The following is a 24,026-nucleotide window of genomic DNA, read 5'->3' as shown; positions in this document are numbered from 1 at the left end:
CTTCTCTGTTCCAATACACATTGTAATCCAATCAAATAAATAATAGAGGCTTATTACAATTAAACAAGAAACTTTCACAAACTATTTACCAGGCAAATTCACCACCTACGTATACTCTTCATCTAGAAATCCCTGCATATACTTTTCATCTAGAAAAGTATAAAATTGATAAAAATAAAAATAGTGACGATCACACCTTTCAACAAGTCATCATCACATGAATAGGTTTCACCTACCGAAATAATAATAATAATGACCTATTGTACAGTTATAATCCACAGAGGTATAAAGAATGTACTCCAAACCCATATGTTAAGCATTATTATACATACAAGAAACTACCCTTAATATATAGAAAAAATTTTCAGTGAAAGCCTGGTAGCAAATGTCAGTAAAAAATAGGCAGCAAATGTCAGTAAAAAATAGAACAAATTTTCAAAAATGTTGCATTAAAGGACAGAACAAAGTGTTGCATTACCTTATTCCAACAAATACACTAAATGAAAACCACCTTCATTATTTTTGTTTCACTTCAAGAGAGCTTTTAAGGGTAAGGATAGTACCAGCTACCACCTTCAGAACTAATATCCTGTTCACCGTGCTAAGCAACAAAATTTAAAAAACTAAAATTGCAAATTAATCAAATCCACCATCTACAGGTGCTATTCATGCAAAGTCTTGTGCAAAATTTGTAATAGAGGAAAACTTCAAAGTTAACAACCAAATATAAAGAAATACTCCATTTTTCCATGTTACTATGCTACAATGATCACCTTCTCATGCTGGAAAAATTATTTGTTCAAAAGCTTTGATTACAAATACTACTTCATCACGGCCCATGCATATTTCCAGAGTGAAATAAAATTTTAAAAAGGGAGTAATTGCACCTGCAAACCACTAATCCACCTCAAGACTAAGATAACACTAAGAATAACTAAATGATGTTAGCATATAAATGGTAACAATAGGGTATAAACAGTAACAATATTAAGTCTTGTCAAAACTAAAGTGTGCATACAAACTTGAAAACACTATCAAGGACAAAAATATACAACTGAAAATTACACAAGGAAAACTTACTAGTCCACTGTTGAGCTAAAAATTTGCTAGAGATACATAAATAAAGGCCAGTTCAGGGGACTAAATTCAGTTTAAAAATTATATTGTATGTTGAAAGTTACAAAAGAAATCCAAACCTAAGCAAAAACCTGAAAAGCACAGTTAAAAAGGACGGTAAAGATAACTCTGCCAAGAAAACACTAAAACCGTTCAGTAAGTTAAGTGCTGGTTAGCATGGTTAAAAATTCCACATTTAAACATTTTAACATCTTGAGATTCAAAACTAGCAGAAAAATCTGCTTTATCTACTTTTACTAGAGGCTGATAGTACGTATCTAAAAACTCAGTCTGCATAGCATACCTTTTTCTTAAAACCCCAATTCTAAAACTTAACTAATATATGAATAAAAGAATGGAGAGCGTATCCACCAATAACCACACTACTGGAAACTAATTTCCAAAAGGCTTCCTGTCCCAATACTCAAAAATACATACATGTCCAACATAGTGAAGTAATACCATCATTCTTTAAAGGGATATGCTAGTCACTCCTGCTTATATGTTCACTTTTCATACTAAAGATAATTACACCGGACCTTTTCCTGTGATTTTCATTTAATTTATCTTTAAAGACTATGTAATGCAGCAGTTTTACATAAATTTTATGACTGCACCTACCATCTTGAATAAATCTAGGAATATGTATATTGCAAGTAGTGGGAAAAAAAATTGCCCATCATATACCATAAACAAGCAATGACTAAAGAATCATGAGAAAACTTCAAAAAATTATATCTTGCTACCATACCATTATGCTCCACTCTACGAACATAGTGGTTTGTCAAACGTTTTCTGAGCAATTTGGCCCAAAGGATTTTGAAAATCATAGGCAATACTGGGCTGGCCACTTTCTCAACAGTCTCCTAAAGAATATGACAAACTTTCAATCTGTATTTTTCATTACTGACAAAACTGAGGTCTAAACAGTAAGATAAATCTTCTAGTGCCAGCTGGAAACCGGTTAAAAACACTCTGATTGTAATGCAAGGAATCTATGGCATCTGACAACTCATGCGTATGCAAGGTGGAAAGTAGTCACCGACCACGCTTGAAACCTCTTGATGCATCAGGCTTTCTTCCAACCAACCCAGGATGTCACAAAGGGGCAGCTAGAGGTGGGCAATCAATGTTAAAACCTCAGGTTCTTTAGCTATGAAAAATACAATTTATTAAAAATTTGTCATTTGTTCATGCGCAGAACAAACCTTCAGTCTTAACAATAGGACACTCACACTTGGAGGGAGGTACAAAAATCCTGAAAGGACCGAGGGTTCAGCCCACCTGACCACCCTTCCTAGAAGTTAAGAGTTCTATCAGAAAACTCAACCCGCTGGGATTAAACACAGTGAGGCATGTCCAGATCCCTCCCTGTATTCAAGGAAGATAGAGAGTAACTCCATCTGTTCAAGCAACAAATCATGTAGGCCATAAAGTGTTTGTCAACACTTCTTCCCCCCCTTGCTAGAGAGAGGAGTAAATGCTGCAGAGAAGCAAATTTGTCTATTGTATGGCATACAAACCAAATAAATGTACCAGTATGACCACCGCTGTCACCTATATCAGACCAGTTCCATAGTATGATGTGTGTACTCTTAAACCCACCCATAGGAAGGAGACAATCATTTTAGGTAAGATACAAACTGTCCTGCCAGGAGCACTGGATGAGCTACACAAGGAGAGAGAGAGAGAGAGAGAGAGAGAGAGAGCGAGAGAGAGAAGAGAGAGAGAGAGAGAGAGAGAAGAGAGAGAGAGAGAAGACAGAGGAGAGAGAGAGAGAGAGAGAGAGAGAGAGAGAGAGAGAGAGTGTCCAAGGACCTGTGGGCAATGTCCTTCAGGTGAAAGTGAAAGTGGTCTGCCAAAGCCAGGAACCAACGTTCAAAATCCTATGAATTGACAAGTAGTTCTTAAAAGCCAGAGAGCAACTCATTCCTCTGATATCATGTGCTCTTGCATGCACAGGATCCAAAAAACGTCTACGACACCTATGCCTTAGATGACGAGTCCTTTTCAGATAGCAACGCAGAGCTCTGATGGACAAAGCAATAACTCCTGCGGATCACTGACAACAAACTCATTCAGGGAGGGAATCGACAACAAGGCTTCGAGTCTTAGCCATGAACTCCAGGACAAATTCGAAGGTCATAGATGCCTAACCGTGTGTGTGTTTAACATAACTCTGGCATGAAGCTCTCCAACTCTCTTCAAGGAAGAGAAGGCCAACAGGAAAACTGTCTTTAGATTATCAGTTCCTGGTCTGACGACCTACGTATGGTTTAAACGGAGCTCGAATGAGACTAATCAGGACCAGGGTAAGATCCAACGTAGGAGTTCAGAGTTCTCTTGGTGAACAGGATTGTTCAAAATTCCTGAACAACAGATTTCCCAGGATGAAGTGATGTCCATGCCTTTCAGTAGAACCAACCCCAAGGCAGCCTTGTAGCCTTTGACAGCAGACAGAAGGACCTTTCTCACTTCTGAGAAAATTTTAAAATCTGCTATCCGCTGAACAGAAGTTCCGAGTGGGGAAAAACCCTGTCAACAACACCAATGACAGTAGACAGCCCACTTGCCCTGGCAAACCGCTAACAAAGACCCCCTAATGTAGCCGACATCTGACCTGCTGCACTGCAAGAAAAGCCTCTCTCGTAAGAGATAGACAGTCTCAAGCTGTGAAGCGATAGGGACCCTACTGACTTGTGGGACCTCTCCACACGAGGTTGGCAAAAGAAGGTTGTGCTAAGGGGGAATTTCTCTTGGAACTGCTGACATAAGATACAGAAGGTCTAGGAACCACTCCGCCTGGGGCCATAGAGGCAGCACCAAGGTCATCCAGAGATTCCTGGAACTCACTACTCTGTTCAAAACCTGACAGATCAAGCAGAACGGAGGAAAGGCGTACACCCCCCAGATTGTTCCAAAGGTGCTGTAGAGTATCCTCCATCAAAGCAAAGGGACCAAGACCACCAAGAAGTAGACCTCCAGCTTCCTGCTGAAGTGGGTGGCAACAAGGTCTAACAAGGGTCTTCCCCACAGGTTTGTTTGTTTGTATGGTGTTTTTACGTTGCATGGAACCAGTGGTTATTCAGCAACGGGACCAACGGCTTTACGTGACTTCCGAACCGCGTCGAGAGTGAACTTCTACACCAGAAATACACAGCTCTCACTCCTCAATGGAATGGCCGAGAATCGAAACCGCGACCACTGAGGTGGGAAGCAAACACCATACCAACCACACCACTGAGGCACTCTTCTTCCCCACAGGTGAAATAGCCTCTTCTTCCCCACAGGTGAAATAGCCTGTCCACTATGTCCTGATGCAGACACCACTCCGCATCTAGAACTTGACTCCGACTTAAGTTTGTCTGCTACCACATCCCTCTTGCCCGGAATGTATCTGGCCAAGAGCTCCTCAGTTGTCAATCGCCCACTTGTGCATTTCAACTGTCAACGAGTGGAGCTAGTAAAACACCACTACAGCACAATATTCTATCTTGGCTAAAGATTTTTTGTGAAGTCTAAATGAACAGCCTCTGCTACTTTACACTAATATCTTCCCTTGCATAGGCTAATCTAAACATTATACTTCTTACGTAAAACATTTATATCTCATCTCTTAAAATCAAATATCAAAACATCAAGAATTATATCCATTATGCTTCTTTTCATTTAACCAAATGCTATTCCACCAATCTTCTTCATGTGTTCCACAAAATTACAAATTGCAACTTAAAGCTTTCCTAATGAGAATGAACTTTCTCAACAGAGCTGAAGTACCAATACTGGATAATACAAACAAAATGGCAAGTTTCTACAAGGACTTGATTGCAGTACATTTTGCTCCAATACAATTGGCTAGTCATCAGCACACAAAAGCATAATTTTCTCTAACTCTCAAACATATCAATACCTTACTCAGTGGTCTCAGTTATATTTGTAATAAAGATTATTTTTTACCATATCTTGAATAATACAAATTACAATTAAAAACCTTTGTTCTCACCAAATAAACATAAGAGAATACCACTGGGAGGTGGCAAAATAACACAACACTTTCTACTCATGCTACTGCATACCCTAACACAATGATATGCAGGCAATATGATTATTGCATCAACATTTCAAGGTACAAAGCAAAGCATTAACCCAATTACTTTCACCAAACTAGTTAACAGTCCACATTTTAATTCTTTTAACATAACAGGTAAATGAAAACTACTCCCACACCTTAACAGTCATTCAATGTTTGAATTGAACAAATTACTAAAAGGCTTGTAAAATTGCAAAAACTAAATATTAAAGAGGGTAGTACTGTACTGCATTGTCGTTAATTACGAAAAGCTAAAAATAATCTATATGTAGACGAATTGCTGTACAATATATACAACATATTACACAATCTGCCAGTAACTTAAACTTCAGTTCCAAATCTTTAGCACAAAATGAGCTACATGAACTTAACCTACAGAAATCACAAAATTTCTAGGAAACTTTCTAAACCAAAAGAAAAATTTTGTGGGGAAAAAAATAATTCATAATAGGACAGCCACTACTGTATTCGACTGGCAGACCAAAAATTTATGCAAGAAAACTCCTGCAGTTCCAGTAGTGTAAACCTTGCAGCAGTGTAAACCATTAAAACTAGGAACTATGTCCAGTCCTGCAGAAGCTGAATACCCACCTTCGCCATCCTGCCAGTAAAATTCTTATGCTCCACCCTGGCATCAACACAGGTGCTCATTAAACAGACAGGAAAAACTACTGACACTCATTAAACTGGACAGATTATTATTCCTCATAATATTAGGTAGGTCTCAGACAAGCAATGAGAAACTAAATCTCAAGATTTTCAAACCACCAGCATTGAGAAAACTAAAACTCAAGGTTTTCAAACAAACCCCAATGAGATATTACATCAAGGTTTTCAACAACCAGAAATAATTTACTATCCCTGGAATTCTTAGAGTCAAGAGCCTGTAAAGAACCAGGGAAATGGCATCTTTGGACCAAGTTTTCCCTGCCCCAAAAACAAAAATTTATGAAAACAAGAACAGTAAGAATAAGACTTCTGAAACTCATTACTAGGGCAATCTGGCTTAGCAAACTTTAAAGATGGCAGTTGCATGTGGATAAGAACTTGAGTGTCTTTGATCAAGGCATTCTTTAAGAGATGCCTGGGTAAAAATTTAAGTGGATAGACTCCAAAAATTTTTTATGCTGTAATAATTATGAAGGGTACTAAAATCAAAAATTCTATTGGAAGATTTACCAGCAAAAGTCCATGCATGAAAAGATAACGTTAATTCAGGCCAATCCCTTATCCTAAGACTAAACAGGCCATCAATTTCTGGTTGCCAAATCTGCAAAACCACCTGCATTTGGTTTATTCTCCTTTGATAAATGAATGACCAATAAGGATTTAATGTCTTTCTCAGCAGAAAGAGAGAAAAGGAATGCTAGGATTTCTACGGCCTACCTTGACAACTAGTATAGTCTTAGTGGAGTACCTCAAGGCCAGCTTTCCTTTCCAGCATGTAGTCAAACTTATTGCGAATAAAAAAATTAACCTTCATTATTATAAACAAAAGAAAATGACCTGTAGTATAAGAATAACAAAGGAAGAGGAAAGAAAAAATTGAAGATTTAAGAATAACCTTACAGTATAGAGAAGGGAAGCCCTAAAAACCAACTTAAGAGAGTTTAGCTCTTCTTCTAACCTACCTCCCACCAAAGGCCAAACTGCATACACTTCCAGATAGCTACAGTTATGAACTTAACATATACTATCATTTAAACACAGAAACATATTAGCAAGGTGAGAAAGTGGGGATATACCTTGCATCTAGGACAACCCTCACCTTTCTGGTATTACTGATGCTTTACTTTCCATACATTCTTAGTCTGCCTTGATAACAAAAACACGAAGCTAAGTATGACAACACCTACTATTTTTATTAAACACTTCAGTTTGGCTGCGCAAAAAAAAAAATGTGTTAAAAAGTGTGCCTATCCTACTTCAGGTAAAAGTTCATAAGAGGTTAAGTCCTTTGGGGTTAGCTGTCCTTGCCCTTAAAACTTTGACCTCAAGATGTTAAAATTTTTAATTTTTTTTGCTTTAAAGATTTACCAGTGTCATAGAATTAGCTTGCCTAACCTTCTCCTATAATAGGTGGCAAAGCAAAAATGAACAACACAGGACTATACAGAACTAGTAATGAAAAAGTTCATACATCTGCATTATGCTATGTCTCACTATTATATATTAGTGTTACAGTACTATTCAAACAATGACAGTTTATACCATCCCCACATCAACAGAGGACAACACCCTATTCAAAAACAGTTCAAGCCTTCAATCTGTACAGCAAACATGTTCAAAAGGATGCAGAACTATCTATGATAATGCAGGATGCTAAAGACCCAGGGTAGTGATAAGCCTTTACAAAGTGGAAAAAAAAAAAAAATGTGCACACATGCACACACCTCTATTGTCATGGCCAGTTCCTGGTTGATACGGTCATATGTAGATGCTCTGGGTTTAGAGCGTTGTCCATAGCGTAGATGGAAGAAGCCCCCGTCCTCATTGGATGGGGGCGATACAATGAAGTCATCAACCTCGTACCTGCCATGAGCCAAATGACAGGAGAGTAAGTTGTACTTCACAGCCATACACTACCTATAGACTAATGCATGAGCAGTGCCAGGCAACCTTTTACAAGAAATTTCTAAAATTACAAACTAATCACTAACAGAGAGAGAGAGGAGAGAGAGAGACGCAGCAGACGAGAGAGAGAGAGAGAGAGAGAGAGAGAGAGAGAGAATTCTTGAATGTAAAGCTGAGAAGACAAATTGGGAGGGAAAACACAAGGAGGGGAGGAGGCGTTATTCATTAACTAAAACTTTCCAAACTTTGATGCTTCACAACATACAAGCTCATATTTTACATCTGCTTTAACTCTCAAACAAAGCGAAAACTGACCTCGCAGAGTAAGACAACCAGCTAGGAAGTGGCTATACAGTTGAAACTTTTAAAACCTGCATTCTGTGATCCGGGCACTCCCGTGGTTTGGCTTTATTTTGAATCGGCGAATTTATTTTGAATCAGCCGCCATAAGTTAGTTGCGCCGCCAACCTGGGTGGCGCCATGTATTGTTTAAATTTTCAAGACAGCAAAAAATTATACCGTACTTCCTTTGCTTTTATGAAAATACTAGTTGTTAGCAATGAAAATATGTGAAGTCAGATATGTTTTTGGTATCAATTTTAAACTAATATATTTTTTCAAATACGTACTCCACTTGAGAAGGCTCTACCAAATCAACAAAACTTTTAATTAAAACAATGAGATATTTGGCAAAGCACAGATTCCTTACTGTGTGGGTGTTTGAAAGACATGGGGGATACATTTTTTCATAATTTTCTTCATGTAACTGTATTTACCTATTCAATATGCCGCCACCCATGAGATCAGATGATGCTGGAGGTAAGTGCAAGCATAAATCTTTAACTATGCTAGAAAATGTTTATTTCATTATAGAGTAGTTTAGTGTTCATTTTCCTCAACACCAACTGATGACCGTGATGCCGTGTGCTTTTAGTTTTGATGGCAACATTCAAATGCTTGGATCACCAAAATTCATTCACTATTTTCCCAATCTCGCTGCCCTCTACAATCAAAATACATGACGAAGAAACTAATAGTGATAATTACAAAGATATGAAATTTAGCACCTTAGTACTGTAGTTTACTTCAATTAGGCTAGCTCAGGAATGTAGGCTAAAGTTGTTAACTAGGCAATGTAGGATAAATGCGTTAAAAGTACATGATTTTTGTTAAATTATACTGTATGAAGTAATAAAATTATGAAGTTGAAAAGTATTTGTATTAAGATGATAAAAAGCATCATCAGAACTTAACCAAGTAGTAGGCCAAGTCGGATACTAGGCTACTTGTATGTGGAATTACCTTGCGAGACTATGTTTACCTATGGGCTTAATTTTTTAAATCTATATTCCGGGATTTTCTGTGGTCCGGCAGTGGCCTGGTTCTAAGGTTTCCAGGTTTAAGAGGTTGGACTGCAGCAGTAAAGGCAACTACAATCAGTAATGCAGGTTTCCTTCAAGCTGTTCCTTTTCTCAAAACCTTAGCAAATCATTTATGGGTGAAACAAACTTTCCAATTTCAATAACTAATACACAAGAAAAGTGGTCACAAGTGGATCACTTTCTACCAATCAAGTGATCTCATAAGACAGGGCATTTACTTGCAATGTTCATATTGGTAATTTTCCCCTGACCACAAGTGGTAGTCCTCAAAATTCTTAAGGTCTTTTCCACCAAAATAAAAGATAAAGCACATTTAAAATATAAAAGCTTGCATTGGTTCAAGAACAGTTTTAACTACTACTTCTTATCTTTAAATTCACAAACTTCAAAACTCTACATTTGGACAAATAAATTCCTTGAGACATTCTTCCTCTATACTAACTAATATCTATATACAGTATAAGTTTGATTTACAAATCTGTAATAGTCATCAACTGTACCCAGTTAATAGAAAATATGATGCTAACATAAAAAAATCCATTTTTATAAATATGCATTTTGTTATCAACTACATCTTCATTCTCTAAAATGTCCATATAGTTTACAAGAAAAAATAAGTAAACATTCTTGATCAGTCATAAGAGTTACTGGCTTTTTGTGAATAACACGGAGTACAACACAAATTCCCACCCATAATTTTACAGTATGATTTTTCAATGTAAAAGTTAGCCTTCTCTACACCAATAAAGTCCTCATAGATTAATAAAAGACTAATTATTCATTCACTACCTTAACAAGAATATACATTCTAATACTGATCTATGGAATTCTAATGAATCACTGAAGTGCCACAGTTAAGATTATCCAGCTGATTAAAACTATGTACGTAAAGATTACTTCCCTACTTGCAAACCACCTTATCAACCAATAGTTTAAATTGCTCAAATCAATATAAAGGTTTACATGAATTAAGACTTATAAAAAAAACACCTTACAATTTTACAACTCCAAAACTCAAGTTTGGATAAAAACTATGATCTCCGCAAATTATTTACTGTAACTGAAAGCTAAATCATTATATAAAAATAGATCAGGCCTTCTGGCAAGTAACAAAATTTGGTCAAGAACAAAGACCCTCTGGTATCGCCAGCTCTTTAATACTGTACTCAGGTTATCCCACAGCTAACAGTAATTAGGTAGGTATATAATTCAACAGTAACCCATATAATCTCTATCTTATAATAGACTACCTATACACCTTTCAATCATTTAAGATATTTACTTTATCTCCAATACTATTTTAAGACTTTTCAGTCAATTACAATATTTACTGTACCTCCTACATACATTACGTAAAAAAGAAAAAATAAATTCTAAGACAGCAGAAAAAATAAATAAAAAATGTCTGCTGATCAGAAAATAAATCTCTCCTCTTGCAGAGAGTACCCTTGGCAAACTAACCTCGACAGTGCACTATCAACAGGTTAAAGTACACTTTCACACTATACATAGTACATACAATGTATAACTGAATCACGAAAGCTTGGAACATGATAAATCCATACAAAGGTTTAAGCCAAGAAGGAAAGACAAACAACGGAGTTTCTGCAAGATCTTTCAACTCAATGTCCTTTACTTAGCAGACAAACTGACTTACACGAGAAATTCAAAATACATACAGGAAAGGTCATATAAGTGACAGATAGGTATTATAAGGAGATCAGTCCCTAGAATCTAACCCTTGTACGTAGTAGTATTTGTAACATGTTTAAGAATGACGTCCAAGATATAATTACAGACTTAATCACAAATTAGTTGCCTTAGAGATATTTTCCTTGTATATGTATGTTTAATATGTTTTGTGAATAAGTTTGAGCCGATTCAATACAGTTTGAATATGCCTTTTCCGTGATAGTCTGAAGTCCCGTGAAACCGTTATAAGTGATACTGTGTGTATGTGTAACAAAACAAGTCAGCCGCCAAAGACGTTACAAGTTGGCGTGGCTTAGGCAGTTCAAAAGAGCGCCACGCATCTCTATATCCCTTCTTGATTGGCCCTTGTGTCTAAGGAGCCAGAATAACCAATCAGCTTCTTGCATATGATGCCATGTGAAAGGGGGCATTTGAAACAGGCCGCACTACCAGTTCGTTAGCTGGTCCCATACAGCAGAGTGCCCAGTCAGTGCCCTCAGTCCCGCCACACAAAGACTTATGTCACCATGAGTGTCAATAACAGTCTAACCTGCTGTCCGTTTGTGCACTAGCATGGTTAACGTAATAATTACAGTTAAAGGCCACCGGTGTAGCTAAGAAGAATACATCTGCGTTAAGCGTTCCCTCGATTATCATATTTGCATGTCTTACATTGCATGCACGTGAACTTCTCTCTCTCCTGTTTTTCCTTCATATCCCGAACCCACAAATGACCGAGATCAGGTCAAGTTTTTGTTTACCAAAGATATGAATGTGGTCAGCTGCCGCCCTGTATAATCCTTTAATTGTCTTGTCCCTGTGTCTGAGCAGTTGGACTTAATCTTTTTGTTCTTAAACTGTACCCATGTTTATGCTTGTTTGGAAAGATTACTCATTCTCCAGGTGTTGGATTCTAGGTACTTATCTCCTTATAATCCCTATCTGTCACTTATACGACCTTTCCTGTACTCTGAATTTCTCATATAAGTCAGTTTGTCTGCTAAGTAAAGGACGTTGAGTCGAAAGATCTTGCAGAAACTCCATTGTTTATCTTTCCTTCGTGGCTTATACCTTTATTAATATATACAAATTTGTTATCTCCATACATATAGTACAGGCCTTGACCCCAAAAATCTACAATAATAGTCTAGATGTGCTTATTTCACACCTATGAATGTATGAAACCACCATCTTGGTTTGAACCAATGCTCAAAATCTCTAAACCATGAAATCTTTTAACAGCCACAGTGGTTAAGTCAAGTTTGAGGAAATTAAGACACAGCAGGCAAGAGGAGGGAGCATGCAACATTTTCCAAAATTTAACCTGACCATTCAAACATCCCCTTATATGACCTGCCCAACCTTTAAAAGCTTTACATACCATATAAAACAAGTCCCTACTATTAAGACTGAATAAGAAGTCTGTGGCTACCACATAAATATTACTGTATTTATTATAAATTCTACACCTAGTTATAACTTGAAGTATCATACTATGAGGAGGGACTTTAATCTTATGGAAGAAAAACCTTACTATGAGTTTGTCCAAAAAATTTTAAGGAGCAAGGGAAAGCAAGCTTAAGCATTCCTAATAAACAAATTAAAGTAATTCTGCAAACCCTTAACTAAAACCTTGCAAAACCTTTCCATTCTAAGTGAAAGCCAGATTCATGTGCTAGCTTTATAAAGGTAGAGTAAAGTTGTTACCTATACACGTTATATGTACGTATTATTAGTTAAGTATGCATGTCAGCCCTTTTTTCTGAAGTATCCATTACCATTCAATAATTAGTGAAATAAGGTTCCTATGTTAAGATAGATAAGGCTCTTTAATACTCTTTCATCCAAGATAACTTTAGTTCCACACAAATCTTTCCAAACACTAACATTGTTCACACATACTCGTTCGCTACACAAATACATATGTACATCATTGGAATCTCACATGGTTAAAAATATGAGAAAGTTGACCACATCTGCTACAAAACTTCTACATTGCTGAAGAACAAACATATGTAGTATATGCAACTCTGTCATTCATCCATTGCCTAAGCTTTGTTTTTTTGAGAAAAATAAAAAAATTAAATTAAATAAAATAAAATAAAATGCAGTGAATTACAAAATGAAGTTTTCATTAGTAAAATGAAGTTTTATTGAATACTTACCGAACAATTATACAGCCGTGATTTCCGCTCGTAGAAATCACGGCTGTATAATTGTTCAGCAAGACACTTCAATAAAAATTAATTACTTTACACAAGTCTTATCCTCCAGCAATAAACATCATTAAACCTAGGAAACAATCTTTTGTCTATTAAGTACATCCTTCCACTTAAGTTTTGTCATCATCCCAAAATGAGATTGAAACTCTCATTCCTGGGATCTTACTTCATGGTATAAATTGACAATTCTGACATTCCCTCCAGTAAGACAAATGTAATCAAACACAACTCAGAATTGTTCTGTACTCTTTCAAGGTCAAAGAACAGTCTTACATCACCTGACCACAAAATAAAAACAGTAGAATCACAAATATCAAAAAACTCCATTTATCCCCTCTACATCTATTTGAATTTATTGCACAAACCAAAATTGACAAATTAAATTTATCTTTTTCCTAACATACAACCCCACATCATCCTGTGACTAGGATTAATATCTCCAAATTCTCATTCATCCTTCCTCCAGAAGGAAGTATGAGAATTTGTCCTCAAGATAACTTATCACTGGAGGAATTTTGTTTATATGGGCACATATCCGACAGACTTCTCAAAAGAAACTGCCTCAAGTAAAAATATTTTTACTGGTCTCAAGATTCTTGAAACTAAAAATCAACAAACTCTACTGAGTCTGAATTTTTGTATGAAACAGTAATAGCTAAAATCTAAATCCCATAGGCGGTTATTTGGTAAATTAGTTTTTGTTGTTTGTTACAAAATCAAACTTCAGTATTCCAAAGATTAAAACTATTGTTCTGGTATTTCTTATGTGATTTGTAGCAACACCACCTAATCACTCTAAAGGATTTAAATGGATAATGTAATTATGAAACACTAATTCACCTAGGGTCTTACACCAAACATGTGTTTTGAAAGCTTAAGAAAAAAAAAAAAATCATAAAAAAACACCCATAGACTAAAATAAAAATTTCTAAGAATCAAGATACATACTACTGTATTAACAAGTATTACCAGTTCCTCTTCATTTCCACCAAGTCTACGGGTCTTTGAATCAATAACATATTTCAAGGAATCAATACACAACAAACATTTTTACAATATGTACATATTTACCTTAATTAGCTCAGGAGATTTTGGCTAGTATTTCACTGCAATCTTTAACGCAAGTTTATAATAAAGACTAAACTATCCATCCTTATGTAAAGGAACCGTCCAAATGAGAACAGGAACTTTTATCGTATTAGGAGAGTGAAAATGACCTTCAAGCCGCTGCTTAAGTTCCTACCTGCCAGTGCATTACAATGAGTCCAGGCATCCTTGAAAATGCCTACACTTCACTCCTGTTACCAGTTCATCAAGTTCCCTATACTTCCAGAGCCAGGGGCTTTAGTCCTTTCTATTTCTTGGCCAAGTTATAATTCAACCAACTCTTTATAACCTCTTAAAAGATGACATTGGATCACAGGCACTTTCCTTCTGACTAGAGATTAGTGCTTCATCAATATGCTGAACAGCAGAAGTTTGCTCTCATCCTACAGACAACTAGTTCTCTCCTCCCCTTAAAAGTGGTCACTAAAGGAAAATGAAATGACATTCTTGTACCTAGGACATGCAAGTGATGGGTTCCCAAGCCAATTATCTAATTTTGGTTTTGAATGCAAACTACCACATCAATAATGTTACACAGACCTTCATGCATTCTGGAACAAAAACCTTTGAAAATATTTAAAAAAATAAATAAATAATAATCACTTCTTTTTTCAAGGGCAGAGGCTCGAAACATGGAAAATAGTTCCAGCAGATTTTTTTTTTCCACAATAAATTTTTGGGTGAAGAATATTTTTCTCTCTCCTCTTCCATTCATAAGGGGCTAAGTTTTGGTCTAACTTATTACTGTAGTTACACAGAGGGCACACAGGCCTAAATTTGTACAGCAGAAGATTGTGATGGTGGGTCCATAATCAATATCTTTCATCATACATTCACAATCAGCCACTTTCAACAATAAAATAAAAACCATAGCATTAGTAAACAAAAGTATGGGAAAGGATTACAAAAATTATCTTAAGAGCCCTTTCCTCAAACAAAATCTTACCGATATAATGGGCCAGAATTATAAATTTACCACACACGATTATTAGCAATGTATTTCTCCAATGAATGGCGTTAAAATTTACTGGTAGATTCATGCAAATTTAATTATGATAGGTTATGAAAGAAGTTGGCACCAGACCAACCAGAAAACCATGTATACTTGCTCAGCATGCTACAAGAGCAGTTACCTATCTACCATGATCAACTTCATGAAACATGCCAGTGTAGGCCAAGTACTAAATAGTATATAGTGGAAACCCCGTTTTCACAACGGATGCATACCAGACCCTGCCCTCGCTAACAGCTAGAATCTGCGAATAGTTAAAACCCCTATAAAAATGCTTAAAACTGCCCATTTTGTTAGTTAAAACAAAAGAAAAACCCACTAAAAATGTTTAAACTTGGATCTTTTTAATAATTTTATCACAAAAAGTGCATTTTATGATAAAATTGATAAGAAAATTACAGTAATTTGTGGATATTTCCCAAAGAAAAATACAGCGAAAAGGTGAATTGCCCACGAACAACACCCGTAAAGGAGGAAGTGAATATGCAAGTCTGCAAAAACAGGGGTTCACTGTATAATACTATACGTATACTAAATATTATACATAGGATGACTACAAAAGTCCTTAGGTTTACTTGAAACAACACGAGATCTATCACCACCTACCTCAATCCTCTACTAGGCCCCCACTTCGGTATGGCACAGGCATCCTCCGATTTGATAAGTTCTTGGTCGCCCATTCTTCAAAAAAAAATCCCTTCCCACAATATGTAAAAACAACGATACCCCCCCAAAACTTTTAAAAACTATTGACAAAAAATAAGACTATACAAGTGTCAAAACAAAATTTAAATAACACAAAAAAATTCTAATGAACTAAGTCCCGCTTCAAACTGGTGCGATTTTGTCCGAACAATAAAGCAAGGACAAAGACGCAAGGCTGCCCATAATCATCATCATCAATCTGTGGAAGAGAAAGTAATAGTATATGTAATTTCATGGAAATTAATTACTGTATGATGTATGTACATTACACAGTCCAAACAATAGGCCACAAAACACAATGACAAACTATTATGTACTAAACGCAATTTTACAGTTCAACCAAAACCAGTTGTATTTGGAGCTCTACCTGTAAAAAAAAAAAATACTACTTTAATTCGCTGCCATGAGCATCAGTCAAGAGCTGTGCCCCATCCTGGCAACACAAAAAGACCTCTACATTCCTCTTGAATCGTTTTCTCCAAAATTATGAAATAACAGCATAATTCAAGCACTTTTCTGGAAGTGACCACATTTCAAGAGAGGTGGCCAGAATATCACCGTTTGGTCATTTACCACCCTACACCCTTTTCTGCATGGTTTAGTCAAAAATATTTAATTACTAAACAATATCTCCATGTAGATTGCCAGGAACCCAAACAAAATCTGTCATCTTTTGGAGTGAGTAATAAAGGAGAACTCTGGGTGGGGTGTGGGGGGCAGGTGTACAACAGGACTAGGCTCTTGACCTGACCAGACCTTACCTACCTAACTTAACTAAGGGCGACACGTCCTCACCGGGCCAAAGGAGACTTTCCGCCCTGAACTTTGCTTCCATTCCAAGACAGGCAGTGTAAGAGCCTGATCCAGATATTCTGCAAACTACCCAGACTCAGCATACTAACACAGATTACTTCATATTGGTATCCAAACGTTAAAACTCATTTTTGTCGGTTCCTCTCCCTACCCGTCAACTATGCAATAAATTACCCATTAAAATACCCCATTAAGGGGAAACACCGCAGTGGATCCATCGCCATCACGTGGATCAGCCTTATTCACTCTATATTTAATTGGTGAAAAGAATACAATTACATCTTTAAGCATACCATTCAAAATATTGAAGTTTCATAAATATAATGCGATATATGTCTTCGTAAAATATGTTTTCAAGGCAGTTTTTAAATCCAATATGGCATCCACCAACTGAGGTGCTGTTTGTATCGCAAATGATCCAACATCTTTCCCCAGCCTCCTCAGCACTCATTTGAACAAGGTTAGCATATCTATGAAACTTTTATTGATCTCACTCAAGATTGCAGTTGTAATCAGCACAATAAAACAACATTGTTGCCTATATTAGTGAAAGTATTTAACTTCTTATTCCCGGGGTCATGGTTAGAACTGAAATTCATTTTTACCTTGTAATCGGGGGTTTTATCCTTACAGCCATCACAACTGAAACTCCACAGTGCTTGATTGTAATTATACATGTCTTAATTCACTTCAAATTGTACTTGAACTATGTAGCAGTTCCTGGTTCCTAAGCGCTCACTCCACAAACACAGTTGCAGGCAGCACACTACTACACAATTTATGAGGTGCAAAGCTTTATTCCCTTCATTGTTTACTTCACTCATTATTTAGTTTAACTTTACTTGGTTGCTTCAAAATATTTATTTAATTTATGTCTATTACCCCTTTTTTGCAACCACATTAACCCCGAAAAATTAGATATTTTTAAAGTGGATACGAGCAGATGGCAAAAGGACTCATCGTTGCCAATCTAGTGGAGCTTCACACATACGCCAATCCATTTACAAACAGTTTCCATGAATTCTAGTTGTCACAGTAATGCAATAATGATAAATTTCTCGGTAATTCTATACAATAGCTCCGCCAGCAAGTTATCAAATTTAAGTACTTTCACTAAAAAGACGGAAGTCCAAGGTTTCGTTTGATATATAAATCTAATCGGCGCTAGGTCTAGAGGTGGTTTAAAAATCAAAATTAAATTAGACCCACCAGAAAAAAACTAAGTCCCTCGACTTCATAACACTCAAATACCTCTTCAGACTGAGCTCTCGTTAGTTCATTTTTACATTAAAAACATGGATTATGTCATTATTATATCATCGACTGTATTCTACGTATGAAGACGTCACCCAAATGTCATAGTCTTTAACCAATGATTGTTATCCACATTTTACTTGGGAATAGCATTTTAACAAAACTAGAATCACTTGAATTTGAATACCCAATCAGGTGACAGTTTTACTAGGAAACTAACACCAACACTTTTCACACAATTTTCACCGCTAATTTTTCAGTCTTTTGAGAGCCATGGAAGCGTGTGAACCTTCAACTTCTGGTGCGGTTTCTCATTTACCATCTACTTTAACATCAATTTCTGTGGATTTTCTTCCAAGTTCTTGTCTCAATTGTTATTTAAATTATAAAGATTTTGTTTTACATTATTGTGGTAACATCGGAAGAATAATAAAGCACTGCCAAGATCACGGCGTTATTAAAAGTGAGTGTGATTATATAGAGCCCGGCACTACCATAATTTCCGACTGTTGTAAGGCATACGATTGCTTAAATGAGGAGGGATTTCTTCATTTAAGGGGGCCGGCCGGAACCCCTATATACTATGGTGGTATAGGGCGAAAAATGCAGTCATGAAAAAATTCATGGAGCTTCATATGGCAATTGAGAATACGTATACGAAATATTTCGTCAAAATTCCTCGTACTTTCGTAGTTACAGGGTAATTAGTAAACATAAATCAATAAGCCTAAAACATTCATCCATACAAGAAAATGCAATATTTCTTCTGTTATCGTAAATTTTGATAATTATTGGCAAAGAAATTGTGAGAAATGGCATCTGTAGAGATTCCGTGGCTCACATAAGCGATTATCTAGTCTAGTTCAATCATGAATCAGTTGGACCATAGACTTCAAGTAGGTTACACGTTCGAGTTTCACCTCGTGAAATTCGCTTGCTTTTACATATGTTTACGTATGTTTCGGCAAGAAATTCATCATGCCAATGAGGAAAAGACAAGGAAAACATCTCGCTAACATACAGACGAAGAAAAATCGCTCAATTATTATTACAGAATATCATAATATACGCGTAGTTAGTGAAGAGAGAGGGGAGGGTTGCTTAGAACGCCCCCTTCTTGCCTGACAGCACACGTCACACTGTGCCCAAGGCTACGATCGTTGAGCAAAGATCTTCATTTATGATAAATAACATAGTTTTGGTTTTTTAATATCCAAAATGGAATATGTAATTCATAATAATCATGATTTATTAAATTGTCTTTGTAAAAAGAGAGTACACCTTCGAGTCTCACTTCTGACATTCTCTTGCATTTATGTTTGTTTATCTTTGTTTTGGCAAGAATGTCATCATGCCAAAGAGGAAAATACAAGGAAAACATCTCGCTAACATACAGAAGAAAATTTGCTGTAATAAGCAGAGTTAGTGAAGGGGAGGGAGGGGGTTACGTAGGAAGGAGTGCCCCATCTTGCCTCAAGCAGTGCCCCAGGCTACGATATATGAGTAAAGGGATTATCATTTATGATTAAATTATGATTAATAAAATAGTTTTGGTTTATTAATATGCAAAAAAGAAATATACATTCATAATAATCATTATTTATTAACATTGTCTTTATAGAAATACGAAGGAAAACTTTGAACGCCCGTATCTCAAAACTATACTTATTGACCTTCAAAATCTATCTCCTCACTTAGTTTTAAAGCTATAACATTGGAATTTGGTATATAACTCAGAAAGACATTATAGAACAATCAAATAGAGCCCTTTTTTCCAATTTTTGTTTCGTCTTTTTTTATAAATTTTTTTCTCGTGATTTATAGGGTTTATTTTTTTACCATACTGAAAAATTCATATCTAGCAAAAAATTGACTTTTAGAAAATAAACTCTCCATTTGATTGGAGGTCTACATCAGGTCTATATATGGTAGTAATCCCAGGTCTTAATATTAAATATCAAAGGAGCAGATAGAATTTGAAAAATGGTTATTTTTGGGATAAATTGCCCTGGCGTCACAAAACCGAAGGTCAGAGGCGAAAATCATATGCGGTTTGGAGATGTCCCAAGTCACCTTATTAAGTGGTATGAATGTCAAAGTCCTGTCGTTAAAAAACGGCATTAGCCGGCCGGCCCCCTTAAAGTCAACCACTCCTTGAACTTTATGGACCCGCACATTGGAGCTCATACTAATACTATTGAGAAGCGGTGGCAGGATTTGAAGAATCTTGCCTAAATACGGTCATCGAAAGGATCAGTTTGTTGGATACTGGCTCTTGCCTATTTTTAATTAAATTTTAAAGTATTGGATCATAGACTCCATGTATTCTTAAAGATGGCAGCTCACCTTTACCCTCCAACCTAAGTAAGTACACAAAGGGTTTTAGGCTGTCTTTATTTAATATGGCTGTGTAAGGGGGAAACCCATTATCCATGACCTTATACTGCCATTTAACCATTTATTTAAATAATTATCTAGAGCACGCTTCTTCTACCAAAAAATCATAGTTTCCTTGGACAAGTCATGATTGGAAGTCATTGTTTAAGATTTTTGTGAAGTACCCCAGCGTCTATAGGTACAAGTAGTACACGGATTTAGCACACAGAATGGGAAGTTAATTGACACAAGTGACTCCGCAAACATCGAGATGGTGTCAATCTTCTAAATATTCAGAGTTTAAGTAAAAATTTTGAATGAGTCACAGAGGTGTGAGCACTGCATAGAGTGAGCACTGCATAGAGGTAGACTTTCATTAACCTGTGTTTAATCTTAAAAAATGACCTTAATTAATAACTTTGGAGACAATACTTCGAAAGGGTAGTAGAGATCTCTAGCTCTTGCTCTCACCACCACCAACTCATGACTAGTGCCCATCTCCGGTGTCAGGACGTGTTAAAGTACTTTTTCGGAGGGTGGATCCACACAGTGGAAACTAGATTCGCTAGTCGAGTTGGTTGTTCCCCCTACATATGCTAACAGTTCAAATGAGCGCCGAGAAGGCTGGGAAAAATGTTGGATCCTTTGCGGTTATGAACGGCACCTCGGTCAGTGGACGCCATATTGTTTTTAAAAACTGCCTTGAAAACATTTTACGAAGACCTCACATGCCTATTTTAGTTCGTATAACGCTTTCACATATCACATTATGTTAACGAAACTTCAATCTTTTGAATGGTATGCTTAAAGATGTAATTCTGTTCTTATTTCACCAATTAAATATCAAGTGAATAAGGCTGGGATCCACTGCAGAGTTTCCCCCTAGTAGAGGTCTCGAGCTCTTGCTCTCACTACCAAAAACTCATGACTAGTGTCCATATCCGGTGTCCGGATGCATTGAAGTACTTTTTTGGAGGGTGGAGCCACACTTGGTGAAAACTGGATCCAGTAGTCCAGTCAGCTGTTCCCATCACTTAAAATAAGTGTTTATTGGATTAGCCTAACCAAACAACCTTGGTAAAACTAAAAACTTGGGTAGATCTATATTAGGTACTATTCGTGGCAGCCTAGACTATGGCAGCTGCGGTTTTCCTATGCAGTTTTACATCCTGAACAAGAATTTTAGGGTAAAAAACCGCATGGTACAGGGGTGGACCATGTACGATCAATGTGTACAACCCCAAGAAAAGTACATTATAACGCGTCCTGACCCCGGAGTAGAGGTCTTTAGCTCCATCTCTCACCAACAACAAGTCACATCTGATGCCCATCTCCGATGTCAGGACGCGTTATAATGTACTTTTTTTGGGGTTGTACACATTGATCGTACATGGTCCACCCCTGTACCATGCGGTTTTTTACCCTAAGTACCATTTATTCGGTCAACTGTAATTAACCCGCACAGCCTTGTACTCAACATGGCGAAATACATTTGACGCCCCAATTCCTGGTGGCTTTCGTATTCGCGGGGATGAACGATGTGGAATGCTTATATAGAAATACCAAAAACTGCTACCACTTTACTCAGTTTCAATTACCAGTTTAAGGAAGGAAAGGAATAAAGGATAGGCCAAACGTCAAGCGCTGGGACCTACAAGGTCATTCAGCGCACTACCAATTAAGTACAAATTTGGTCCCTTGTTTAGGTACCAGCACCTAGGAGATGAACATACCAAATTTAAAAAGCAAGGAAATACATGGGTATCCCAATAGGCGACTGGCCTGGCCTGCAGGTGGCTCCTAATATTCTTTAACACAAAATTCGTCAATTGTACAAAACCATAGGCTAACTAGTCAAATTTGAGTAGATCTTGGGTACTTATCCGTGGCGGCCTAGACTATGGCAGTTGCGGTTATTCTATGCAGTTTTACCTACTGAACAAGAATTTTAAATTATAATTATTCGGACAACTCTAATTAAACCCCCCAGAGGCCAGTACTAAACACGACGAAATACATTAAACGGCCCCCAATCCCTAGTAGTGGATATCGTATCCGCGGTTACGTTCCTTACAGTCCATGCGGACTGCATTTGTAGAAATACCCAAATTTGAATTTTCTAAATTGTTTAGACTGTCATTACATAAAATATGGGGGGGGGGGGGACTGGGCACAACTCCCGTATAAAGTAAACCCAAGGTCTACTGGCTAGCCTAGGCCACAATGTCTCCTACCTTCACTGGGTCACGTCTAACCCAAGACTAGCCTATGTGTTTACCACGAGGGCCGACTCAGCTACGAAAACACGTAGTCTTCCAACCTAACAAAGGGATTGCATCACCCAAATAAGAAATACAAAAAATAAAATGAAAACCGGAATTCGTCTCGGACACAGTCGTCCTTCAGAAGACACCTGCGCTGGGGCAGAGTACCGTAAGCCTCGTCGACCTACGCAAATTCAGTTTGGTTAACGTACATAGAAACATCTAAGGTGAAGATTACGTCATATTCTATGTGTACGTCTAGGTGGGGGCACAGAATGCCCTTGGAGGGTATAAAATTCGATAAATTATCCCGTCGTGGCCCTACGGTACGCCATGGTCAGGTCTACAACGAAAAGCTTGCCCACATTTCTCAAACTCATATTTACCTAAATCGACACCAAGACACCCAAACGCCATTACCTAATCGTCAATTGATAACTGAACTTAACGAAATACTCACTTGAATTTTAGGAATGAGTCCCGAGGAAGAGAAAAAGGCGTTCTGAAGTCAGGACACCTTTTGTTGCTATGACCAAAACATCGAATGGTTCTAAAAGGAACATTTTCTTTGACGGCCGTTTTCTATTAACGCGTCCGATTGTCATTTCATTGACCTTGGCATCTACTTCGAACACCTGCAGCCTCTCTCTCATGCTTTTTCCTGTCTTACATTCCTAACTTGTTAAATGCTCAAACTACTTTAGAATCAACATATCTTAGTCATCTACTTTATATGTAGCATAGAATGAAAAGAGATCATGTAAATTGTTAAGCACATAATAACAAGGTCCACTCGCAAGTTCTCTTCTGCATCTTCAGTGTCTAGTCAGCATGTAATACTCGACACAATCAAAAAAATTTTTGCAAGGGAACCACTATTAAGCAATGTTGCGTTGCTCTTTCGTCATGCAATAAGACAAATGAAAACCAGCAATTGACTATCAGTTTCATTATGCTACAGGGCATTCGGAAAATAAATAGTAAAAGGATCGCTGAAAACATGCCGTTAGTTAACATGGGGAATCCCCGTATACACAGCATTCCCACCCATAGGTTCCCCCAATGTATATTACCATAAAACTAAAATGCTGATGACTTTTCTGCAATTAATGACAATAATGATGATGGAGCAGCTTGGGTTGTGGAAGTTTTTCTGCACTATGGGTATAATTCGCGACTAGGCAATTAAAGTATGAACTGAACGTCGTAATAATTGTTGTGTTGTTTTCTCTGAAGCTACCTCAAACGGAAAACTGTAACTTTGTGTTATTAATGGTAGTTAATAATTACCTTTAAAGATAATATCACTAGTTCTATGACAATGGGAATACAATTATAATTATTGGAATTGGTGCTTCGTAAGTGATGGACAAAAAACTACCAGTCAAGAGATGTTTACAATATCTAAACATCCACATC

At 37.0% G+C, this 24,026-nt stretch overlaps 1 protein-coding gene across 1 annotated transcript in view; it reads right to left on the bottom strand.

Moving 5' to 3' along the window:
* Positions 1-23,225, bottom strand: part of LOC135203608 (uncharacterized) — a 29,701-nt gene extending 6,476 nt beyond the window's left edge. The window contains exons 1-3 of the mRNA XM_064233430.1: positions 23,068-23,225; positions 15,802-16,099; positions 7,600-7,738 (exon numbers count right to left, since the gene is read on the bottom strand). Of these exons, the coding sequence (XP_064089500.1) occupies positions 7,600-7,738; positions 15,802-15,875 (213 nt within the window). The 5' untranslated portion in view covers positions 15,876-16,099; positions 23,068-23,225. The remainder of the gene's footprint in view (positions 1-7,599; positions 7,739-15,801; positions 16,100-23,067) is intronic.
* Positions 23,226-24,026: the final 801 nt, after the last annotated feature.

The sequence above is a fragment of the Macrobrachium nipponense genome, chromosome 36, assembly GCF_015104395.2.
Source record: "Macrobrachium nipponense isolate FS-2020 chromosome 36, ASM1510439v2, whole genome shotgun sequence".
Taxonomy (NCBI): Eukaryota; Metazoa; Arthropoda; class Malacostraca; order Decapoda; family Palaemonidae; genus Macrobrachium; species Macrobrachium nipponense.
This window is presented reverse-complemented; position numbering and strand designations above follow the sequence as displayed.